The 19,675-nt window shown below is 37.6% G+C and overlaps 1 protein-coding gene across 1 annotated transcript in view; it reads left to right on the forward strand.

The window, feature by feature from the left end:
* The window catches only part of COL3A1 (collagen type III alpha 1 chain), a 35,437-nt gene extending 17,780 nt beyond the window's left edge, over positions 1–17,657 (forward strand). The window contains exons 15-51 of the mRNA XM_040971838.1: positions 266–319; positions 703–801; positions 1,349–1,393; positions 1,535–1,633; positions 1,816–1,869; positions 1,993–2,100; positions 2,301–2,354; positions 2,529–2,627; positions 2,944–2,997; positions 3,126–3,224; positions 3,484–3,537; positions 3,647–3,700; positions 4,015–4,068; positions 4,771–4,824; positions 5,152–5,196; positions 5,348–5,446; positions 5,536–5,643; positions 5,886–5,939; positions 6,804–6,857; positions 7,017–7,070; positions 7,775–7,828; positions 9,508–9,615; positions 9,879–9,932; positions 10,195–10,248; positions 10,434–10,595; positions 10,690–10,797; positions 11,304–11,411; positions 12,049–12,102; positions 12,186–12,293; positions 12,707–12,760; positions 13,127–13,234; positions 13,509–13,562; positions 13,655–13,762; positions 14,552–14,843; positions 15,834–16,021; positions 16,290–16,532; positions 17,235–17,657. Of these exons, the coding sequence (XP_040827772.1) occupies positions 266–319; positions 703–801; positions 1,349–1,393; positions 1,535–1,633; positions 1,816–1,869; positions 1,993–2,100; positions 2,301–2,354; positions 2,529–2,627; positions 2,944–2,997; positions 3,126–3,224; positions 3,484–3,537; positions 3,647–3,700; positions 4,015–4,068; positions 4,771–4,824; positions 5,152–5,196; positions 5,348–5,446; positions 5,536–5,643; positions 5,886–5,939; positions 6,804–6,857; positions 7,017–7,070; positions 7,775–7,828; positions 9,508–9,615; positions 9,879–9,932; positions 10,195–10,248; positions 10,434–10,595; positions 10,690–10,797; positions 11,304–11,411; positions 12,049–12,102; positions 12,186–12,293; positions 12,707–12,760; positions 13,127–13,234; positions 13,509–13,562; positions 13,655–13,762; positions 14,552–14,843; positions 15,834–16,021; positions 16,290–16,532; positions 17,235–17,381 (3,399 nt within the window). The 3' untranslated portion in view covers positions 17,382–17,657. The remainder of the gene's footprint in view (positions 1–265; positions 320–702; positions 802–1,348; positions 1,394–1,534; positions 1,634–1,815; positions 1,870–1,992; positions 2,101–2,300; positions 2,355–2,528; positions 2,628–2,943; positions 2,998–3,125; positions 3,225–3,483; positions 3,538–3,646; positions 3,701–4,014; positions 4,069–4,770; positions 4,825–5,151; positions 5,197–5,347; positions 5,447–5,535; positions 5,644–5,885; positions 5,940–6,803; positions 6,858–7,016; positions 7,071–7,774; positions 7,829–9,507; positions 9,616–9,878; positions 9,933–10,194; positions 10,249–10,433; positions 10,596–10,689; positions 10,798–11,303; positions 11,412–12,048; positions 12,103–12,185; positions 12,294–12,706; positions 12,761–13,126; positions 13,235–13,508; positions 13,563–13,654; positions 13,763–14,551; positions 14,844–15,833; positions 16,022–16,289; positions 16,533–17,234) is intronic.
* Positions 17,658–19,675: the final 2,018 nt, after the last annotated feature.

The following is a 19,675-nucleotide window of genomic DNA, read 5'->3' on the forward strand; positions in this document are numbered from 1 at the left end:
GTATGGTGCTTACAATGTTAGTTAGCATATCATATTACCTATAAGATCTAGGGAAAAAACATACACACTAAACTCTGTTACTACCATTGTATAAATTAGAGTGCAAAATTTAGGGATAAGTTCAACATAGCCTCAGAATATTTAGAATAGTATTTTATACACATAGTGTCCTGTGTATTTTATCAGTGTTTGTGTGTTATTTACTAGCAATTATCGCTTTCAATTATTTGAGTATGAGACCTTGAAATGCCATTTAATTTTTCAGGGCCCACCTGGTCCCCCTGGAACAGCAGGATTCCCTGGTTCCCCTGGTGCTAAGGTAAGCATCCTAAAGACATCAAGAAAGTGTTACTTCGTGTTTCATAAGTGATTTTTTTTTTATCAGCCAAATAGGCACTTTTGAAATCTATACAGATCTTTAAAGCCTTATTCTGAATTCTAGAATTTCTTTCATTCCTGGCATTCTGTCGTCCAGATATCTCTTCTGATGCCCTCTGTCTCTTCTTCCTGGGAAGCAGAGATAGCAGCCATGTTCATACCTGTTGTTTTTTTCTAGCTTTGAACTCACTGGCTTCTATCCAAAGGGCAGGGGGAAGGAGGGTAATTTCAGAGAGCCAGTGGGGGATAAGTATAAACATGGTGAACTGGCTTACTGGTTATAAGTTGCAATGCAAATTGATTACTTTGGCTTTTATATTTTAGGGTGAAGTTGGACCTGCAGGGTCCCCTGGTTCGAGTGGTTCCCCTGGACAAAGGGGTGAGCCTGGACCTCAGGGACATGCTGGTGCTCAAGGTCCTCCTGTAAGTAATCAAGCAGGAATTGAGCAACAGAGCTGCTCTGCATATCCCAGGAAAATATGTGGTTCAGTGTTGAAATCAGTTAAAATGGATTCTAGATAGGAATGTGCCTTAATACTCTACAACCATTCTACTGTGAGAAATACTGATTTAATCCCTAGAGTAAACTATTAGTTTTGAGAATTGCTGAATTCTAAAATCCATGATTGTTATGTTTCTATCTAGAGAATAAAGTAGGGGGTGGAGAGAAGAGTTGTATAATACCTTAAGCAATGTGTACCAAACTACTCGTTGATCATGGAAGTTCAGAGGAAAAAAACAAATCAAATATTTTTTACTGTTTATTCATTATTTAATATTTTGCATATGGCATTATTTGAATAACGGTAATTTTGCCTGCATTTTGTATGTTGTGTTATATTTGGACAAATCCCTTTATCTCTACAATAGAGGATGCCCAAGAAATTTATTTTAGAAAGAAATAAATAACCCCAAATGTACAAACATTCCTTGCATTATTACTAAGATGCTCCCTTCTTTGGTGTTCTAGGGCCCTCCTGGGAACAACGGTAGTCCTGGTGGCAAAGGTGAAATGGTAAGCTGGCCCCTACCTCACCCTCATCTCATACATTGGTTTGCACTCTACTGTGGATGAGAATATATTTGCAATGTAAAGTGAGATACTCACAAAATAAAATTCAGGTTTCGCTCATATCAGTGTCCTGATGGCTTTTAGGGTCCTGCTGGCATTCCTGGAGCTCCTGGACTGATGGGACCCCGTGGTCCTCCTGGCCCACCTGGTACAAATGGTGCTCCTGGACAGCGAGGAAGTGCAGTAAGTTGCCTTTTTCTTTGTTCTTTCTAATAGGAAAACATTGGCTTTGAATCGACAGCAAAAATATTTTTTACTTCCATTCAGTTAAATTTATATCGACTGATTCTGTTTTGGGGAGTTGAATTTTTGTTAGTTGAATCCTTCCTGTTTTAAAAAATACATATGATTTTGTTTCACTTTAGGGTGAACCTGGTAAGAACGGTGCCAAAGGAGAGCCGGGGCCACGCGGCGAACGTGTAAGTGTTAACACAACAAATACGGTTACTTCTTAAGAAAATGAAAAATAAAAAGGAAGTAAATAGCAACTTTTGCAACTTAAGTCCAGTCGTAAGTCCATTATTTTGCCATTCACTTTTTAGGGTGAAGCTGGTTCTCCCGGAATACCAGGAGCTAAGGGAGAAGACGGCAAAGATGGCTCACCTGGAGAACCTGGTGCCAATGGACTTCCAGGAGCTGCAGGGGAAAGAGTATGTTTCCTTTGTGGGACATAAAAGAAAAGTCCTATGGCAGGCATTCTCACGATACTTCACACCCAGAGTGAAGCGTTGTGTATAATTCCAAATTTACAACATTGTGGAATTTTGTAGCATGAGAACCTCTCCATTGCCACTCAACAAGTCTAATCATCACTCCTTTGGATTGAAGTATTGGCTCTCTTTAATTCCAGGGTGCCCAAGGATTCCGAGGACCTGCTGGACCAAGTGGCACCCCGGGTGAAAAGGTAAATGTCTCATTTTTCTATTTTCTAGAGGTAACAATACTACAAATAATTACTGCTTTTTAGACAGATTCACTGGACAGAGGTCCAACAAAGTTGTCTTTGTGTAGCCTAAATGTTCTTGATGTCTAAGTCAATAAAGGCTTTTTAAATACTTGTTGTTATGTCAATTCTTAGGGTCCTGCTGGAGAACGTGGTGGTCCAGGCCCCGCTGGGCCTAGAGGAGTGGCTGGAGAACCTGGCCGAGATGGCGCCCCTGGAAGTCCAGGAATTAGGGTAAAGAGACACATATGTTTGCTTTATTTTGGTAAGGAGTAAGGGAAGGTAAATGAAGACAAATCAAAGACAATTTAAATCGACCAACACCTTTCGTAAGACTCAAAACAAAACAAGATACATTTAAGAAAATTTAATAAGAGTTGAAGGGAAAAACAGAAAATAGATTACTTGACTAAAATGTTTGACAGGAAAAAAGCATGAAAATATAAGACTATGCATGTAAGTGGCAATTTTTAAATTGTACAAGTAGCATAGATTGTAGTTTTGAATATTTTTATTTTGAGTCACCTGACTACTAACTTCTTTAATTCAGGGTATACCCGGAAGCCCAGGTGGACCAGGCAACGATGGAAAACCAGGTCCCCCCGTATGTATCTTCCAAATATCCCAAAAGCTGAGTGAAATCAAATAGCATGTGGATACATATTTAGCTACAGAAAACAATTGTTCATATCTGTATCAAATCTTTTTAATATAATTCTTCTTTTTCATTAGGGAAGTCAAGGAGAAAGTGGTCGTCCAGGTCCCCCTGGCCCTTCTGGTCCCCGAGGCCAGCCTGGTGTCATGGGCTTCCCTGGTCCTAAAGGAAATGATGTGAGTGCCTCCGTTCATTTCTCCAATAAATATTTAACGGAATACCTCTCAGTTCCTATTTGACAATGCAGATAGACAGAACTCGGTTCTTTTAGTCAAAGTGCAAAACAAAAAATGTGAGAATCAAATAACATATAGGGAATAATGGATTATGATTTTGTGTGTGTGCAGGAGGGAGATACAAATTAAAGCAGGAGCACACTGTATGATTAGTGATTTCCTTTTGAGAATTACTAAACACTATCCTTTTCTTCTTTAGGGTGCTCCTGGCAAGAATGGAGAACGCGGCGGTCCTGGAGGCCCTGGGCTCCCGGTATGTATCCTCCATCAGTTATTTGTTGCCTTCCCCTGGTGCCTGCACATCCAGCTCTAGGACTTTGTTGTTTTTCATACTCCATTTTTCTCTCATTTTTGTTTTTCAGGGCCCTCCTGGGAAGAACGGTGAAACTGGACCCCAAGGCCCCCCAGGACCCACTGTAAGTTCACTCCTATGAAAGGAAGATGGAAGCAGCTAGAGGGGGCATGGGCAGGCTTTGGAAATTACATACCCTGTGTCTATGTCATTACAGTTCACCAAAAGCAATTAGAAAGCATGCTTGTTTGGTTAACTAGCTAAATGGTAACAATAATTACACGTTGTTCAAGTCTCTTTTGTGTCTCCTGCCTTGCCAGGCCCTCCCCTGTCTTCACATCACTACTTTAAAAATTAAGCAATGGACTGAATTAAAAGAGAGAGAGAGAAGGAGAGAGCATTTTGTAATGAAGTGTACCATTATTTTTTGCTACCTAGGGGCCATCTGGTGACAAAGGAGATGCAGGTCTCCCTGGTCCACAAGGATTACAAGTAAGAATTTGTATTTAAAATATGTTTGAAAACTTATTTTTAACAGACAATTCTATTCTTTCTCTTCATCACTGTATTTATAGTATCTGGTGGGTGAGGTGGGGATCCTATTAATTATGACTCAACTGGAGCTGAATTTGTAGTTCTATCCTCCAACTTTTGAAATAAAATGTCAAGAAATGGTAATGTAGGCATAGCGCCCATATCTGTTCTAGAATAAACATGTTGTTCTTTTTCAACTTTTATTTTTACTTCTTAAAAATTTGTATAGAGTGAACAAATTTCATATATTTATATATGCGGTTCTAACAACATAACATACTCCCTACACTACCCTTCTTCCTCCCTTCACTCCCACCAGATGCAAGCATGCTGTTCTTAAAAGAGTCAATTTAACTCAAGTAGTTCGGTTATGGTTCCACTCAATTTGGTGTGAAATGTACAACTATAATGTCGCTAAATCCATTCCATCATGCCCATCCATAGAACTTAATAAAGAAAAGGAAATAATAGACCATTGAATCTGGGTTTCTAAGGCCTGATTATTCTTTGCTGTCACTAGATTTTAAGTGGCCCAGGTTTTCTGCTTTGGGAAACCACTCAGTTGATTCTTTTACTACGTTGCAGACACGTTTCCATGTGAGAAGCTTTCCTGTAAGTAGCTTTGAAATGAGTACATTATGCAAATATTGTTCTTTCTAGGGCCTGCCTGGTCCCAGTGGTCCTCCAGGAGAAAATGGAAAACCTGGTGAAGCAGTAAGTTGTGTTTCACTTCTGAGATCTCAGGGAAAAAAAAAAAGAAAGAATAGCATTATTTCAAAATTATTAGCAATTTTGCTTTTGCATAGCATGATATCTCTGCTAACATTTTGTTTTGAAATACTCATTATAAAAGACAGTATTGATTTTTCAAAAACTGTTCAATAAGCTTGAATTTTGTCATAAGATCTTAAAAACTTTAGAAAAAGATACCTAGCTTCAGGATTTGAAAACCTGATAAATAAATGAGTCCAACGGATATATTTTGCTTTTATTTCTATAATTTGATTTTATATTGACCTAACTCTAATTCCTATCTCATAGGGTCCAAAGGGTGATGTAGGCGCACCTGGAACCCCAGGTGGCAAGGTAACATTTAAATTCATTCCTTGCTTTCTTCAAGATTTTCTAAGGCAATGGTTAATCACACATTTACTTCATACTCTTTCAAAATATTTTATCAGAACAAAAAGCTTGAAGTTCTGCCTTTGTCAATATAATAATGATTTTCCTATGACAGGGTGATGCTGGAGCCCCTGGTGAACGTGGACCTGCTGGACTGGCAGGTACTCCAGGTCTTCGAGGACCTGCTGGTCCCCCAGGTCCTGAAGGAGGAAAGGTAACCACAGAGAATCTAATTCCCCTAGATTTTACAAAGTATGCTTCACTTCTATCTTGTCATTCACTATTTCCCCCCAATATTCTTAGGGCCCTGCTGGTCCCCCCGGCCCCCCTGGTTCTGCTGGTACTCCTGGTCTGCAAGGGATGCCTGGAGAAAGAGGAGGCCCTGGAAGTCCTGGACCAAAGGGTGAAAAGGTGCCAATCTGCTTTCTATTGGTTTTGATGTAAAACAGACATGCGTGGGCTATGGGAAAGTAATATATTTTCAAAATTAATATCATCCTTTTATAGAAAGTGAAATTTGAGATAGATTCCCAAGTCAATTGTTGTTCAAAATTCTTACTATATTGCTCCAGAAAAGCCCAAGCTTGCCCCTTTTCTTGGCAGATTTTCACTGGGGATGCTTTCATTGGATGACCTTGACTTTTGTTTGACAGGGTGAACCAGGCGGTCCAGGTGCTGACGGAGTCCCAGGAAAAGATGGTCCAAGAGTGAGTACTCATGTTTGGGAAAAATGGATCTTACTCACAGCTGATGCAAAAACAGTCTCTTGTCATCTTTTGTTTTTTTTTCCAAAAACTACATATTGTAAATTGGGTCCCACTTTACCATCTTGTGAACACTAGAGAGATAGAAACGCTTTGAAGGTTTAAATTCCAAATTTGTATCTTCTACTGTCTGAAAAAATGCTAAAAAAATATTTTTTAAAACTCACTCTATAGTCATAACAAGTCACTAAAGTTCAAAATAATCAAAACTTATAAGAAACTTTATTTTTTTAACTGCAATCTTATGATATTATTCATAAACTGGATGCTATCTGACAACAAATAGAACTAGATGGTTGATACACACACAACTTATGAATGTCTCAAAGGCATCAAGTTGAGTGAAGAAAAGTCAGTCTCAAAAGATACACCTCGCTTAATTCCATTGCAATAGCATTCGTAAATATTATAATCATGACAATTTATAGAAATTCAGTGTACAATAGTATTTCAGGGGATTAACTAAAAATTCTGAATTATCAGAAGTTGAATAAAGAAGCATGCTTTAATTGTCAGGGATCATTACTATGAGATATTATAAAACATGTTATTTATCTTCTGTAATAAAATGTAAAAACCATGAATCAGTAAGCTGCTAAATTATACTTATATGATACTCTCCTAGAAATTTGTATTTAATAAATTCTTCACTATTTACCTACTGAGTAGAGCAGATGTCATTCCAACAATGAAGAACATAGTATTTCTAGTTTATGAGATGAATGATATATCTGCATTGTCTTTGGTTAATATAAATAGTAACTAATTCTTTTTCAAAACCTAAAAGTATATTTCTATTTTCTTTAGGGTCCTGCTGGTCCCATTGGTCCCCCTGGCCCAGCAGGCCAGCCTGGAGATAAGGTAACATTTACCACTTAACTTGATCATACATCCAAATATATGTATTTGTCCAAACATATATATCTATCTGTATCTATATCTATAATGTATAGATATATACTTGGCTTGGATGCAGAGCAGCAGCAGTATTGCTTGTTCATTCACTTTCTCTTTTCTCAGGGTGAAGGTGGCGCTCCTGGACTTCCAGGCATTGCTGGACCTCGTGGTGGCCCTGTAAGTATTAAAGACATTTTCAGAGTTTTTGTCACTACCCAGGCAAAAGTTTCTTGTGTTAGTCTTAGCAACCAGACCCCAGGTATCCTGATTGCCACTTTTAGTGTTCTGTCACTCAGAAGGAATGAAATCCAAGAGGATGTAAAATTTGCTGAATCTGAAATTTACGAGATGATTTTTAAAGTATGACCTTTTGTTTAAAAAAAAGTGAAAAAATAAAGGTTGTACAAATCGCATATGATAAAACAACAAAAATCTTCATGCATATTTAATGAAAGTATAAGCTTGCATCAGTGTGACATTTTTGATATCTGTGCCTCTTAAACTTATGAGATCTTTGCATAAGACTCCTTATAAATCCAAAATTCTCTACCTTCATGCTTTAAGATCACAGATACATCATAAATTATTTTTAAAACATCGATTCATGTTTTTATTTAAATTCTGCAATATTTTAAATTCTATTTTCTGAAATTATTTAATGAACTGTGTTAAATATTTCAAAATGTTTCCCTGTAATACAACAATTGGTAGTGCAGGTGTTATTCATTACTTTTTCTGCGAAATAGAATATTTTTCAAAATTAAAATGTTAATTACCTGTGCACATTTAATTTTAAAAGAAAAATGAGAATGTGGGGGAAGGATGTGTTGCCTGTGGGAAGGTGTCGCCATTGTGTCTGATAAGTGTATTTTTCTCTTCAGGGAGAGAGAGGTGAACATGGACCTCCAGGACCTGCTGGTTTCCCTGGTGCCCCTGTAAGTGTATATTTAAACACACTTGTCATACCATCCAGAATCAACGCCTTATTAAAAAAAAAAAAGAAGGAAAGAACAGAAGCACAGTTTGGGTTCTAAGTCAGTTCAAGTTGTCGATTCCCCGTTGGGTTGCATACTTATTTTCGTTTTAATTATACTCTTACTCCTACTTCTTAACAAAGTGAAATAAAAATAACTATTCCATCTTTATCCCTGTGTAGGGAGACTGAAGCATACTGTAGATTTAAAAGTACCTAGTTTCTTATCCTATAAAATGATACTAATTAAATTTTTGCACATTTATTCTTTTTATTTCTCTTTACTTCTTATCATTATTTTGTGATACAATTCCATAGGCTTTGATATTTCCCTTACCCTTTCCCAAAGTTCCCTCCATCCCTCCAATGATTTATCCTATATTATTACAATAGTATAATCCTTCATAAGCAGCTATAAATTCATCATTCTCCTATTTAATTGTATCCTGACATTGTAGATATATGTACAATGGCAGACAGTCCAAAATTTTATTGTTAAGATATATTTCACGTTTTTTATTGGGAGTCCCTCTTTGATTTGAAAGTAGAGAAGCACGCTACATTGTATTTTCATTTCTGGATATGATAGTCTCTATTGCACAGTTTACTATACATCCTCTTAAATGAAAAGCCATAAAACAAAATCAACAACAAGAAGAAAAATTAAAAATGTGCAATAAGAAGTTAAATAACATGCTACTGAATGACTAATGTGTTGCTAAAGAAATGAAAAAGAAAACCAAGACCTTCTTGAAGGAAATGATGCTACTGTGTGACCATTGAGTAAACGATGAATTAAATAAGAGAGAAAAAGCTTTTCGGAAGAAATAAAAATTAAACAAAAATATCAAAACCCATGAGTTGTAGCCAAAACAGTATTGAAAGGGCATTGATCTTGTATTTTGCAAGGAAGTTGCCTTGTATCAGAGAGAACAAATGATATTTGTCCTTTTGGGATTGACATTTTTCACTGGGTATGGCCTGTAGTTGGGACCATTTGATTGCATATGGTAGAATTTCATTCTTTTTAATGGCTGAGTAGTATCCCATGGAGTGGATATTCCACTGTTTCTTTTGATGAGCACAGGGCTATTTCTATGTCTGGTATTGTAGATCATGCTGCTGTAAATATAGTAGGAGTACAGACCCATTCTCATATGCAGATTTCAGTTCCTTTGTATATACTCCTACAAGTGGTATAGCTGGATCATACAGCAAATAAATCTTCAGTTCTCTTACCACTCTCCATACTGACTTCTATAATGGTTATACTATTCTACACTTACGCCAACAATAAAGGAGGGTACTTTTCTTCCCACATCCATGTCAGCAGGTGTTGTTAGTAGAGTTCTGAATGTAGACCAATCTCACTAACGTTATGTGAGACCTCAAGGCTATTTTTTGGTACTCATTTCCAGATGCACATCCCTGAAGAGTTCTTCTCCCTAGTGGCAAACTAGACATACTTCAGTTTTTTTTCTTAATTATCTTCCCTTGTGGAAATGCCTTTACTAGTTTTACTTTGTCATGTTTTATGGCTCTCCTTTTCCATATGAAGGATAATATGTTTGAAAGGAGATGATGATAAGCTAAGCACATTATGAGAACTGTCAGATGACAAACTGCCATTTCTCTATATAGGGCCAAAATGGCGAGCCTGGTGGTAAGGGAGAAAGAGGCGCTCCGGGAGAGAAAGGTGAAAGCGGTCCTCCTGGAGCTGCAGGACCACCTGGAGGTTCTGGACCTGCTGTAAGTCTGTCTGTCTGTCTGTCTATCTGTCTCTCTCTCTCTTTCTCTCTCTCTCCCTCTCAATCCTAAATAGGCATTTTATTAATTTGATATTTCACAAGCTGGTTCTTTTTAATCTTCTACCATTTTAAGTTTAAAAATTTCAATCTTTGCTCCAACAGTCCTGATATGACCTGATTCAAGTTCCTTTGACCTTGACATAATTACTTCTCATGATGCAAGCTTTCTGTTCTTATAGACACTTCCCTCTTTGTGTCACACAGGGTCCTCCTGGTCCTCCAGGTGTCAAAGGCGAACGTGGCAGCCCTGGCGGTCCTGTAAGTACTGATGCTCTATGTACATGTCTCTGAACTAGAATTAAAAAACATTTCTTCTTGACAAGCTGTGAGAAACCTATCTTAAGCAATCTATACTAAAGCACAGATTAGAAAAGTTATGGTCAGTCACTCCTGTGAATTCTATGCAAATTCCAAAGAGAAATAGCAAACCACATATGCTATGACAGTTCTTACACTTTGTGTGTATAGCATAAATATTTGTTCTGCTATTAAAAAATGAAAATACATGATCATTCCATAGGGTGCTGCTGGCTTCCCTGGTGCACGTGGTCTTCCTGGTCCTCCTGGCAATAATGTAAGTACTTTTAAAAGTTTTTTCTGTTTCATTTTGTGTTTCAGAAGCAGCATGCAAATATGTACAAAAACTTACATTTCTTACCTCCCTATGATATCCCATGTAAAATTATTAAAAGTAGATAAAAGAAAGGAAAGGGATTGAGTTTCCATTGTGTATACTTAACTGTAAATGATTCTTTGCAGGGTAACCCAGGACCTCCAGGTGTCAGTGGTTCTCCCGGCAAAGATGGACCTCCAGGTCCTCCTGGAAACAGTGGTGCTCCTGGCAGCCCTGGAGTAGCTGGACCAAAAGGTGACGCTGGCCAGCCAGGAGAGAAGGGACCACCTGGCTCACAGGGACCTCCAGTGAGTGGCTTCACTGCTCCACTGATTGACAGGATTAATAAATGGCAGCGTGATCATGTAGGGTGAACTGTGCCTTCCTCTTCTATCATGATAGGGAGCTCCGGGCCCACTTGGACTCGCAGGAATTGCAGGAGCACGTGGTCTTGCAGGACCTCCAGGCATGCCAGGTCCCAGGGGAAGCCCTGGCCCACAGGGTATCAAGGTGAGTAGCCATCTTTAGCTGAACTTGGATGTCTTGGGTCTTAATCATCTAACTATATCAAAAATAAAAATTTCAGCAAAATCTCAGGTGAAATGAGCATAAAATCAAAATTCAACATTGAAGGTATTCAATTTGTATGTCAAACCTAGTGAGTGCTTTTCAGTTATAAGGAAATATTTCTGAAACCTAATTCTAATGGCCACCATAAACCTGCAATTTCCTGAAGATTAGTCATTACTAATTTCTTACACACCCAGGTCTCTTTTACTAAAATATATTCCAAGTGTGATAATCAACATACTTGCACGGCTCTGTGGCATTGGAGCAAGTTATAAAATGCAAGGAACCTGCTCCCTTTTACCATTTTCCCAATGGATGGCACAGTTTTAAAAAGAGGGAAAAAATCAATAAAAGTTGAGTAAAGCAAGCTTTTCTTTGGGAAGTAGGAATAGCAGCATTTTGATTGACTTCACAAGTTTCAACATCTCTCATTGCTTTGTTCACAGGGTGAAAGTGGGAAACCAGGAGCTAATGGGCAGAATGGAGAACGTGGCCCTGCTGGACCCCAAGGTCTCCCTGGGCTGGCTGGTACTGCTGGTGAACCTGGAAGAGACGTGAGTAACAATTCTTAGGAAATTTGCAATGAGTCAGGTAAAATTGGATCATTTATTGAAAGTCGGATTGAGAATTATGTTTAAAAGCATAAGTGAGATAATGAAACAAAGTTATATTTCCTTCTGTATCAACACTTTCCTCATTACAATTTAGAACACCTTGAAAGGCCAAGTTTTACTAATATTTACCCAATAAATAATCATCAATGAAGAAAATTGATCAACTGCTAAATTAGGGAAACAATTGATAGGGAGAGCCAGAGTTCATAATTTTTTTCTGCGTGAAATTGTTCTTCAACTCTCATTTTGTTTATTTGTTTGTTTTGTTTTGTTTTTTCAGTTTTCAGACAGGCTCTTTTTAAAAATGGAAACATTTTCACCTAAATTCTTTTCCTGCTTCAATCTCATGAAATGTTAGTGCCTTAGATATGTTGCATGCATGTTTAGGTACCATGCCTTTGAAGGACTACAATATAGTCAAATAGCTGAGATTTCTCCTCTTCAAAACCAATTTTTAACCCCTTGGGAGCTGTGATGTCCCTTAGAAAAAACAGGACTTAAGAAGTGTGACTTAAACTGTATTAGGAATACTCAAAAAAACATGATTTTTTTTTTCTTTCTCCCTTTTTAAAATCAGGGAAACCCTGGATCAGATGGTCTGCCAGGCCGAGATGGAGCTCCTGGTGGCAAGGTATATCAACCCCCATGTGACAGTTCACTGTCTTTAGAACCAGTAATTATGGTTTTGATGTTGGATTGTGAATTTGTTTACAGGGCGATCGTGGTGAAAATGGCTCCCCTGGGCCCCCTGGTGCTCCTGGACATCCAGGCCCCCCTGGTCCTGTGGGTCCATCTGGAAAGAGTGGTGATCGGGGAGAAACGGTGAGTTCTAACAAGTACACTGCCTTCTTTCATATTGCCCTCAATAAAGGGATTGGCGGTAGAAGACAGAGTGTCCGATCTGCCAATCAAAATATCTGTTACCGTTTGTCTTACAGTTTTTGTCTCAGTCGTTCCTTAGGCAATTGTGGTAATAAAGCTACACTGGAAGTTTCTGGCAAAACCCATGATTAATTAACTAGTAAAACACAAATTAATACTAATCAGAACAACAAGCCATTTTCTGGATGAATGCAAGACTGAGGCAACAGAGCTTTGCATAGGTTCCTGTTTAGTCCACCAGTAAAGATAAAGATAAAGAATAGACTTGGAAGAGGATAATATTACTTCCCATAACAATATACAGGTGAAAAAATTTTCATAACTGCTTGCTCATTTGCATATTTTCATTTTAGGGCCCTGCTGGTCCTGCTGGGGCTCCTGGTCCCGCTGGTGCCCGAGGTGCTCCTGTAAGTTTTGTTTTGTTTGTTTTTCTACCTCCTTCTAGAAACATAGGAACTATGCTATTTTAGGGCATGTTTGAGAAGCTGGTGTGTAAAAATATAGCCATGCAATAAATGTTAGCTATCCTTTTATAACACAGAAAGTGATTCATGTTCTAAGAGTTCTTTGGAGCCAGGGATGTAAGTATTAATTATTGGAGCCCCAAGCATTCGTCAGGTCAAAATGAAAATAACCACCAAAAAAAAAAAATTAGTATTGTTCCTTGAAGTATTCATTTATTGGAAGATCAGAAAAAAAATAGATTTGTTCTAAATTTGATTTCTCCAATATGTATTTGTTGTGTGACCTTACCCCTAAATGTATTTCTAAAGGGTCCTGCTGGCCCTCGTGGTGACAAAGGTGAAACAGGTGAACGTGGTTCCAATGGCATCAAAGGACATCGAGGATTCCCTGGCAACCCAGGCCCCCCAGGCTCTCCAGTAAGTGCATGCATTCTGTTAGAAGATCTGCCTCATTGCATTTTAACTAAAGTGCCAGGTAAATCTGAAAGACCTAAAAGGAAATGTTCCCATCTCTAAGAGCATGAATTCAAGGGCTTATTTCAGTGGGCACTTGGGAGACATAATAGGAGGATTAAGGAAAGAGAAAATGATGTTTGAACATGATTCCCATGATTCTTGGTCTGATCCTAAGTGTGTAATTTCTAAACCTTTGAGTGGTTTTCTCTCACACTCATCTTTCCTTTTATTTCAGGGTCCTGCTGGCCATCAGGGTGCCGTTGGTAGTCCAGGACCTGCTGGCCCCAGAGTAAGGAACACAGATGTGAACTGAAAGATCCATACTTTAACATTTGTGTGCAGCAGATAGGTGTTCTAACATTATATCACAATACTTTTTAGGGACCTGTTGGACCCAGTGGCCCTCCTGGGAAAGATGGAACAAGTGGACACCCAGGTCCCATTGGACCACCAGGACCTCGAGGCAACAGAGGTGAAAGAGGTTCTGAGGTAAGACCTCGCTTACACACATGGATTGAATGTGCAGTTATCTTTAAGTAGTCAGAAACATTGTGTAGTATTTTATACTGTTAGAGTCACTTAAACACATGCAGTCATCTCATTTAGAAGTTGGACAATGATTTTTAAGTGTTCACCACGTTAATAGTTTTTCCATTATGACAGAGGTTACAGTGTGGCAACTGTGAAGCCAGAATAACCACAACTGGCCAGTTTGCCAAATGAGCATTGAAGTGTTGAGTTTACTCTAGAGATATCACAATTAGACTAATCATGATGATTTACATTAGTGCTCTGACCATCATTCCTAATATTTTCCTCATCCATACTCTGAGAATAAATGGAATAAAAACTACTGTCTCCTCAATTTATACATATGGCAATTGAAACATAAATGAGTGATGAACCAACAGACACCCATTTGGTAGTAAATTTGGGCTCAGGATCTAGGTTCCTCATTTTATTCCTGTCATCTAAGTATGAAACCTGAGCTCTGTGGGCTAGTTGTATGTATCAGTTATACAGAGGAAAAAATTATATAGTAAAATCTGTACTCTAAAACAACTGATTCTTACATAAAGGAAATTTATGTAAATTTCTTGGCCATTAAGTGCAGCTATTATAATTTGGCTGTCAGAGTATAAATGCGTGTTTATGAAAGTAGTCATAGTGGCATGATGTATGCACCATTTGTAATGTATTTTCTTGGCCTGAAAGTATATATTTTCCATAGCAACCAAATGCATTCACTTCAGCACTACTTGTCTTTCTTCATCCTAGGGCTCTCCAGGCCACCCAGGACAACCAGGTCCTCCTGGACCCCCTGGTGCGCCAGGTCCTTGCTGTGGTGGTGGTGCTGCTTTCCAAGCACCTAGTGGTGAAAAGGCTGGTGGTTTTGCCCCATATTATGGAGATGAACCAATGGATTTGAAAATCAACACCGAAGAAATTATGTCTTCACTCAAATCTGTTAATGGACAAATTGAAAGCATCATTAGTCCTGATGGTTCCCGTAAAAACCCTGCTCGCAACTGCAGAGACCTAAAATTCTGCCATCCTGAACTCAAGAGTGGTATGTGGGGGATCTTTCACACACACAGAAAAGTATTACAGAGACTAGCTGCTTCCACTAGAACTAGAGGAAGAGGAAATTTTACTGTGAATGGAAAATATTTTGTAGGCTAGATAGCACTTAAGGGATGTTAGTTAAATTGAAAATGATTCATACTGTAAGAAAGATATTTAGTGTAATGTAAGTAACTCCCAAGTAAGCCAAATATATGAACATTCAAGCACAAATTATAGAAATTTTAATATAAATGCAATTTGGTATATTCTGAATATAATCAGTTATTTAACACATAAAGTGACATGCATTGCGGTGCTCACACAATTAAACACACCTAATTTAGTGCAGGCTTACATAATTGTCACATTGACTTATTTCAAATTGATTTACTGTGGTAAATGGAATCATTGGTTTGTAAAAAAGCAATGATTAAAAAAGACACAAATGAAGATTTGCAGACTGCTCTATAGAACTGAATATCGTGATAGTCTAAGATTTTGCACATATAGAATTAATTATTTCTGAGAAGTAATGTTACTTCAATCATTCTGATATCTGTTGTTTCTAATAAGAGTAATTTTTCAACATTTCTTAAAACAGAAGACAACCATTTGGCACGAGGCTTTAATCTTAGATCTATTGACACGAATTTGAACTAGTCAACAAGCTTACATTATTAAGCAAAATAACATTAGTCGCCTTCTTAAAATAGAAAGATTTCAACAAATGCTCTATTTCAGTAAAAATTATAGGCATAGTACATAATCATTGTTCAAAATAAAGATGTTGTATTTCATCTTAGGGCTCCCTATAAATGTTCCTAATATTTTAATCCACACACTTCAATATAAAAATTTCTCTGGCATGCTCTATGTAAAATACAATTGCATGAACAGTCAACAGCATGAAAACCTCACTAGATAAACACTCTTTTTCACATTTCACTACTGGATTTTATAACTAATCCCTATTGTCTTTCTTGTGACTTTTCAGGAGAATATTGGGTTGATCCTAATCAAGGCTGCAAGATGGATGCTATCAAAGTATTCTGTAACATGGAAACTGGGGAAACATGCATCAATGCCAGCCCTATGAGTGTTCCACGTAAGAAGTGGTGGACAGATTCCAGTGCTGACAAGAAACACGTTTGGTTTGGAGAGTCCATGGAGGGCGGTTTTCAGGTGAGAAAGGCAATTTTGTTCCACCTATTTCATCACAAACCTAAATTCATTAACAAAGAGCTTGAGTGATTTTAAACCCTGAAGGAGGTCAAGTGAGTTTTCTTTTATAATTTTTATAAGAGCTAAATTAGATTGAATCGCATTGTTTGCAAACACCTTTTTACTTCTGAAGATTGTTATGAAATACATTCATATGTAAAATATTCATGACATCTACATGTTGCTTTAACTATGAAGTTTGAGCAGTGTTATGTGTTCCTTATTACAGTTCAGTTACGGCAATTCTGAACTTCCTGAAGATGTCCTCGATGTGCAGCTGGCATTCCTCCGTCTGCTGTCCAGCCGGGCCTCCCAGAACATCACATATTACTGCAAGAACAGCATTGCATACATGGATCAGGCCACTGGGAATGTGAAGAAAGCCTTGAAGCTGATGGGATCGAATGAAGGAGAATTCAAGGCAGAAGGAAACAGCAAATTCACATACACAGTTCTGGAGGATGGCTGCTCTGTAAGTAATGATTTTTTAAGCATAGGAAATAATGCTCTGAGCACTTCCCTATTGGTTTACTTTTCAAAAAGAAATGGATTAAACTTTAACATTAAAAATGGAATTTAGATCGGATTTCATCAACTGATTGATTGCAGGGACTGCCAAATATCTCCAAAAAAGCTAATAGGTCTTTTTACCTCCAAATAAAGAACATGATATCAATTTTTAAAACATAACAAATTTATTAGTTACTATAAGCAGATGGTCGCTATAGATCCTGTGTTATAGGAACTCTATCCAAAACTCTCTGCTTTTAATGTTTTGAATATGGACTCCAGAGCTATCCTTTATTAATTTCAATGGTGAAAAATGTTGAATTCACTTCTAATGTTAGAAAATTCCATTATGAGTGACTTGTCCCCTTTTCAAGAAACGAGCTGTATGTCTGGGGTCAACGAACAGGAACATGTCCTCTAAGAACGGGTGAACCTGTGTTGAGCTCCCTACTGGGTGTGTCATGCAACTTTGCACAGTTTTTGCTTAAGACTATGATTTATCAGCTAAGAGGATGACAGCTTTGAAACAAACCCATTATGTGTGCAAGTTAACATGGTCCTCTGGGAAACTCCCACAGAAAGCCATTTTCAATTTGATGAATTGAAAGAATCGCATAATTGTAACTATAACCATGGACTCACTTTATTTATTGCTCTTTTTCAGAAACATACTGGAGAATGGAGCAAAGCAGTCTTTGAATACAGAACACGCAAGGCCATGAGATTACCCATTATAGATATTGCTCCCTATGATATTGGTGGTCCTGATCAAGAATTTGGTGTGGACGTTGGCCCCGTTTGCTTTTTATAAACCAACCTCTATCTGAAGCCCCAGCAGAAAATACCACACTTCACATGTGTTCCTTTTGTTCTAATCTTGCCAATCAGTACAAGTGACCAACTAAATTCCAGTTATTTATTTCCAAGATTTTGGAAAAAGTGTAATTAGACAAAAAAGAAAAAGGATACATTTTTTGTTATTCCATGAAATACATTTCAAATGTGTTTTTTGTTCTATTTTTTTACCAATTCCAATTTCAAAATGTCTCAATGGTGCTATAATAAATAAACTTCAACACTCTTACAATAACACTGTGTTACATTGTTTGAATTCTAGTCCATGTCCAGTGCAATGGTTATGTTCACCAGTGGAAGAGAATCTTTCTTTCTGAAACAGTCAAATATAAAATTAGGAATGACCTCCCTATTCCAACTACCTCAGCTGGTCAGAAACAAGTAAATTCTATGAGTTCCAGATGAAAAAAAAATATGTGTATATATATATAAGATGACAAAATAATAATTTCATATATTAATTTCTTAAAATTATTATTAAAAAGAACGTAGTACAATTTTAAAAGTTTTAAAACCAAATTTACATTGATTTGGGGTATCAACTGCTTTTAACGGTGCTTCTCTTTTTTCTTATCATTACTGGTGAAGATTAATAATTTGGAAGGCTTCAAGGACACGTGTTATGGTGCTAATGTACTTTCACTTTCAAAACCAAACCAGAATTGTTGGCTTTCATTCAATACATACATGGACAATATCTTTAGCTGCTTCCTGTCAGACCAATTAATCAACATACCACAGGGAAATCTTTCCCTTCATCTTGTAAAAGTCAACAACTAAAAGCAAAGTGTGGGGCTACCCTTGTCACGATAACACAGAGAATGTCTTGAGATCTAATTGTGTAAGCTTGTATATGGTTGTTCTTTTTTTTTTTTCCTTTGGACACCCATAATAAAATATCATGATGAAAGATCGCTGTTTTTCGTCACTTTTCATACATTTAATAAACAAGTATACATGCACTCAGGAACTCTAGTGATTGTCATGGAAAACTACATTGAATTCTAGCTCCCCACAATGCAGTGATGTGTAGATAGGTTACAATGGATCTCCATAATAGAAGTCATACTCAGTAAGGGAATCATTCAGAGTTTCAGTGTCATATAACTGAGGGAAACTTTGAAGCATATTTAAAACTAATTTTGCTCTATTTGAAACAGTTTATCCCTACAAAGCAAAGTACCAATCTGAGCTGTCTCCAAAGTGGGACTAGTCGAAAAGGCAGATGCTGGTATGAGGAAGTAAGATGACACTCCTGAGCCACCTCATATGAACATTGAATTTGGTTATGATCTCATATTGAATGATCTCAATCATATGGGAATTCAAGAAGTTGAACTCAGAGTGAAGAGCAGAATGGTGATTTCCAGGGTCTGAAATGATGATGTTGGTGAGATGTTAGGCAAAAAAAAAAAAAAAAAAATCAAATTTTATAGGAAGAATACGTACAAGAAATGTATTAAACAATCCTGACTATAATTAATAATAATTCAATAAATTACTTGAAATGGTTAATAACAGATATTTAGTGCTTTTAACACACAGTAAGTATGTGATCTGATGCATATGCTAATTAGTTCACTACAGATAGCCCACAATATACACCTTTCCCAAAACATGATATTATATATGGTAAATATGCACAATTTTTGTTACAAAATAATCATTATTCCTAAACTTAAAACTAAGCTCAGTGATTGGTTGAGGCGCCAATGTCTCATGTCAAAGTCCCTAGGTTCTATATCTGGTGCCTGCGATTGTTTAAGTCCTGAGTCCCTGTCAACTACAAAGGAGGCTGGGGGCAGCATCCCCAGCTCTGGACTTTGACTCAAGCCATTCTCAGCCACTGTAGGAAATCAGGAGTTAGGACTGAATCAGTGGGGAGAATCAATCTCTCTCTCTCTCTCTCTCTCTTTCTCTCTCACTCGTCCTTACCTAGCTCTTCCTATTCCTCTGTTTCTCAGACAACATTTTACCACCATAGTTTTCATTAATTGTAAACTAAAGTCCAGAGTGGAGACAAGTACAAACTTAGGAATTCTGATATGACACACATGCTTCTGCTAGGCCACACACTTTAATCTGCAATTTTGTAGCTCTCTCTAATCTCTCCTGACCTTCAAATGAAACCCTGAATGTCATGTTGCTACTTAAAGACAGAATTAATTTAGGTTCTGACTAGGGGCAGGGATTGGTAATGAGGGGATGGTTGGCAGAACCAGTGCATAACACCTTTGAACTGAAGGTTGT

This window comes from Ochotona curzoniae, unplaced genomic scaffold, assembly GCF_017591425.1.
Source record: "Ochotona curzoniae isolate NIBS_2020 unplaced genomic scaffold, NIBS_Ocur_1.0 contig_2210, whole genome shotgun sequence".
NCBI classification, from domain to species: domain Eukaryota; kingdom Metazoa; phylum Chordata; class Mammalia; order Lagomorpha; family Ochotonidae; genus Ochotona; species Ochotona curzoniae.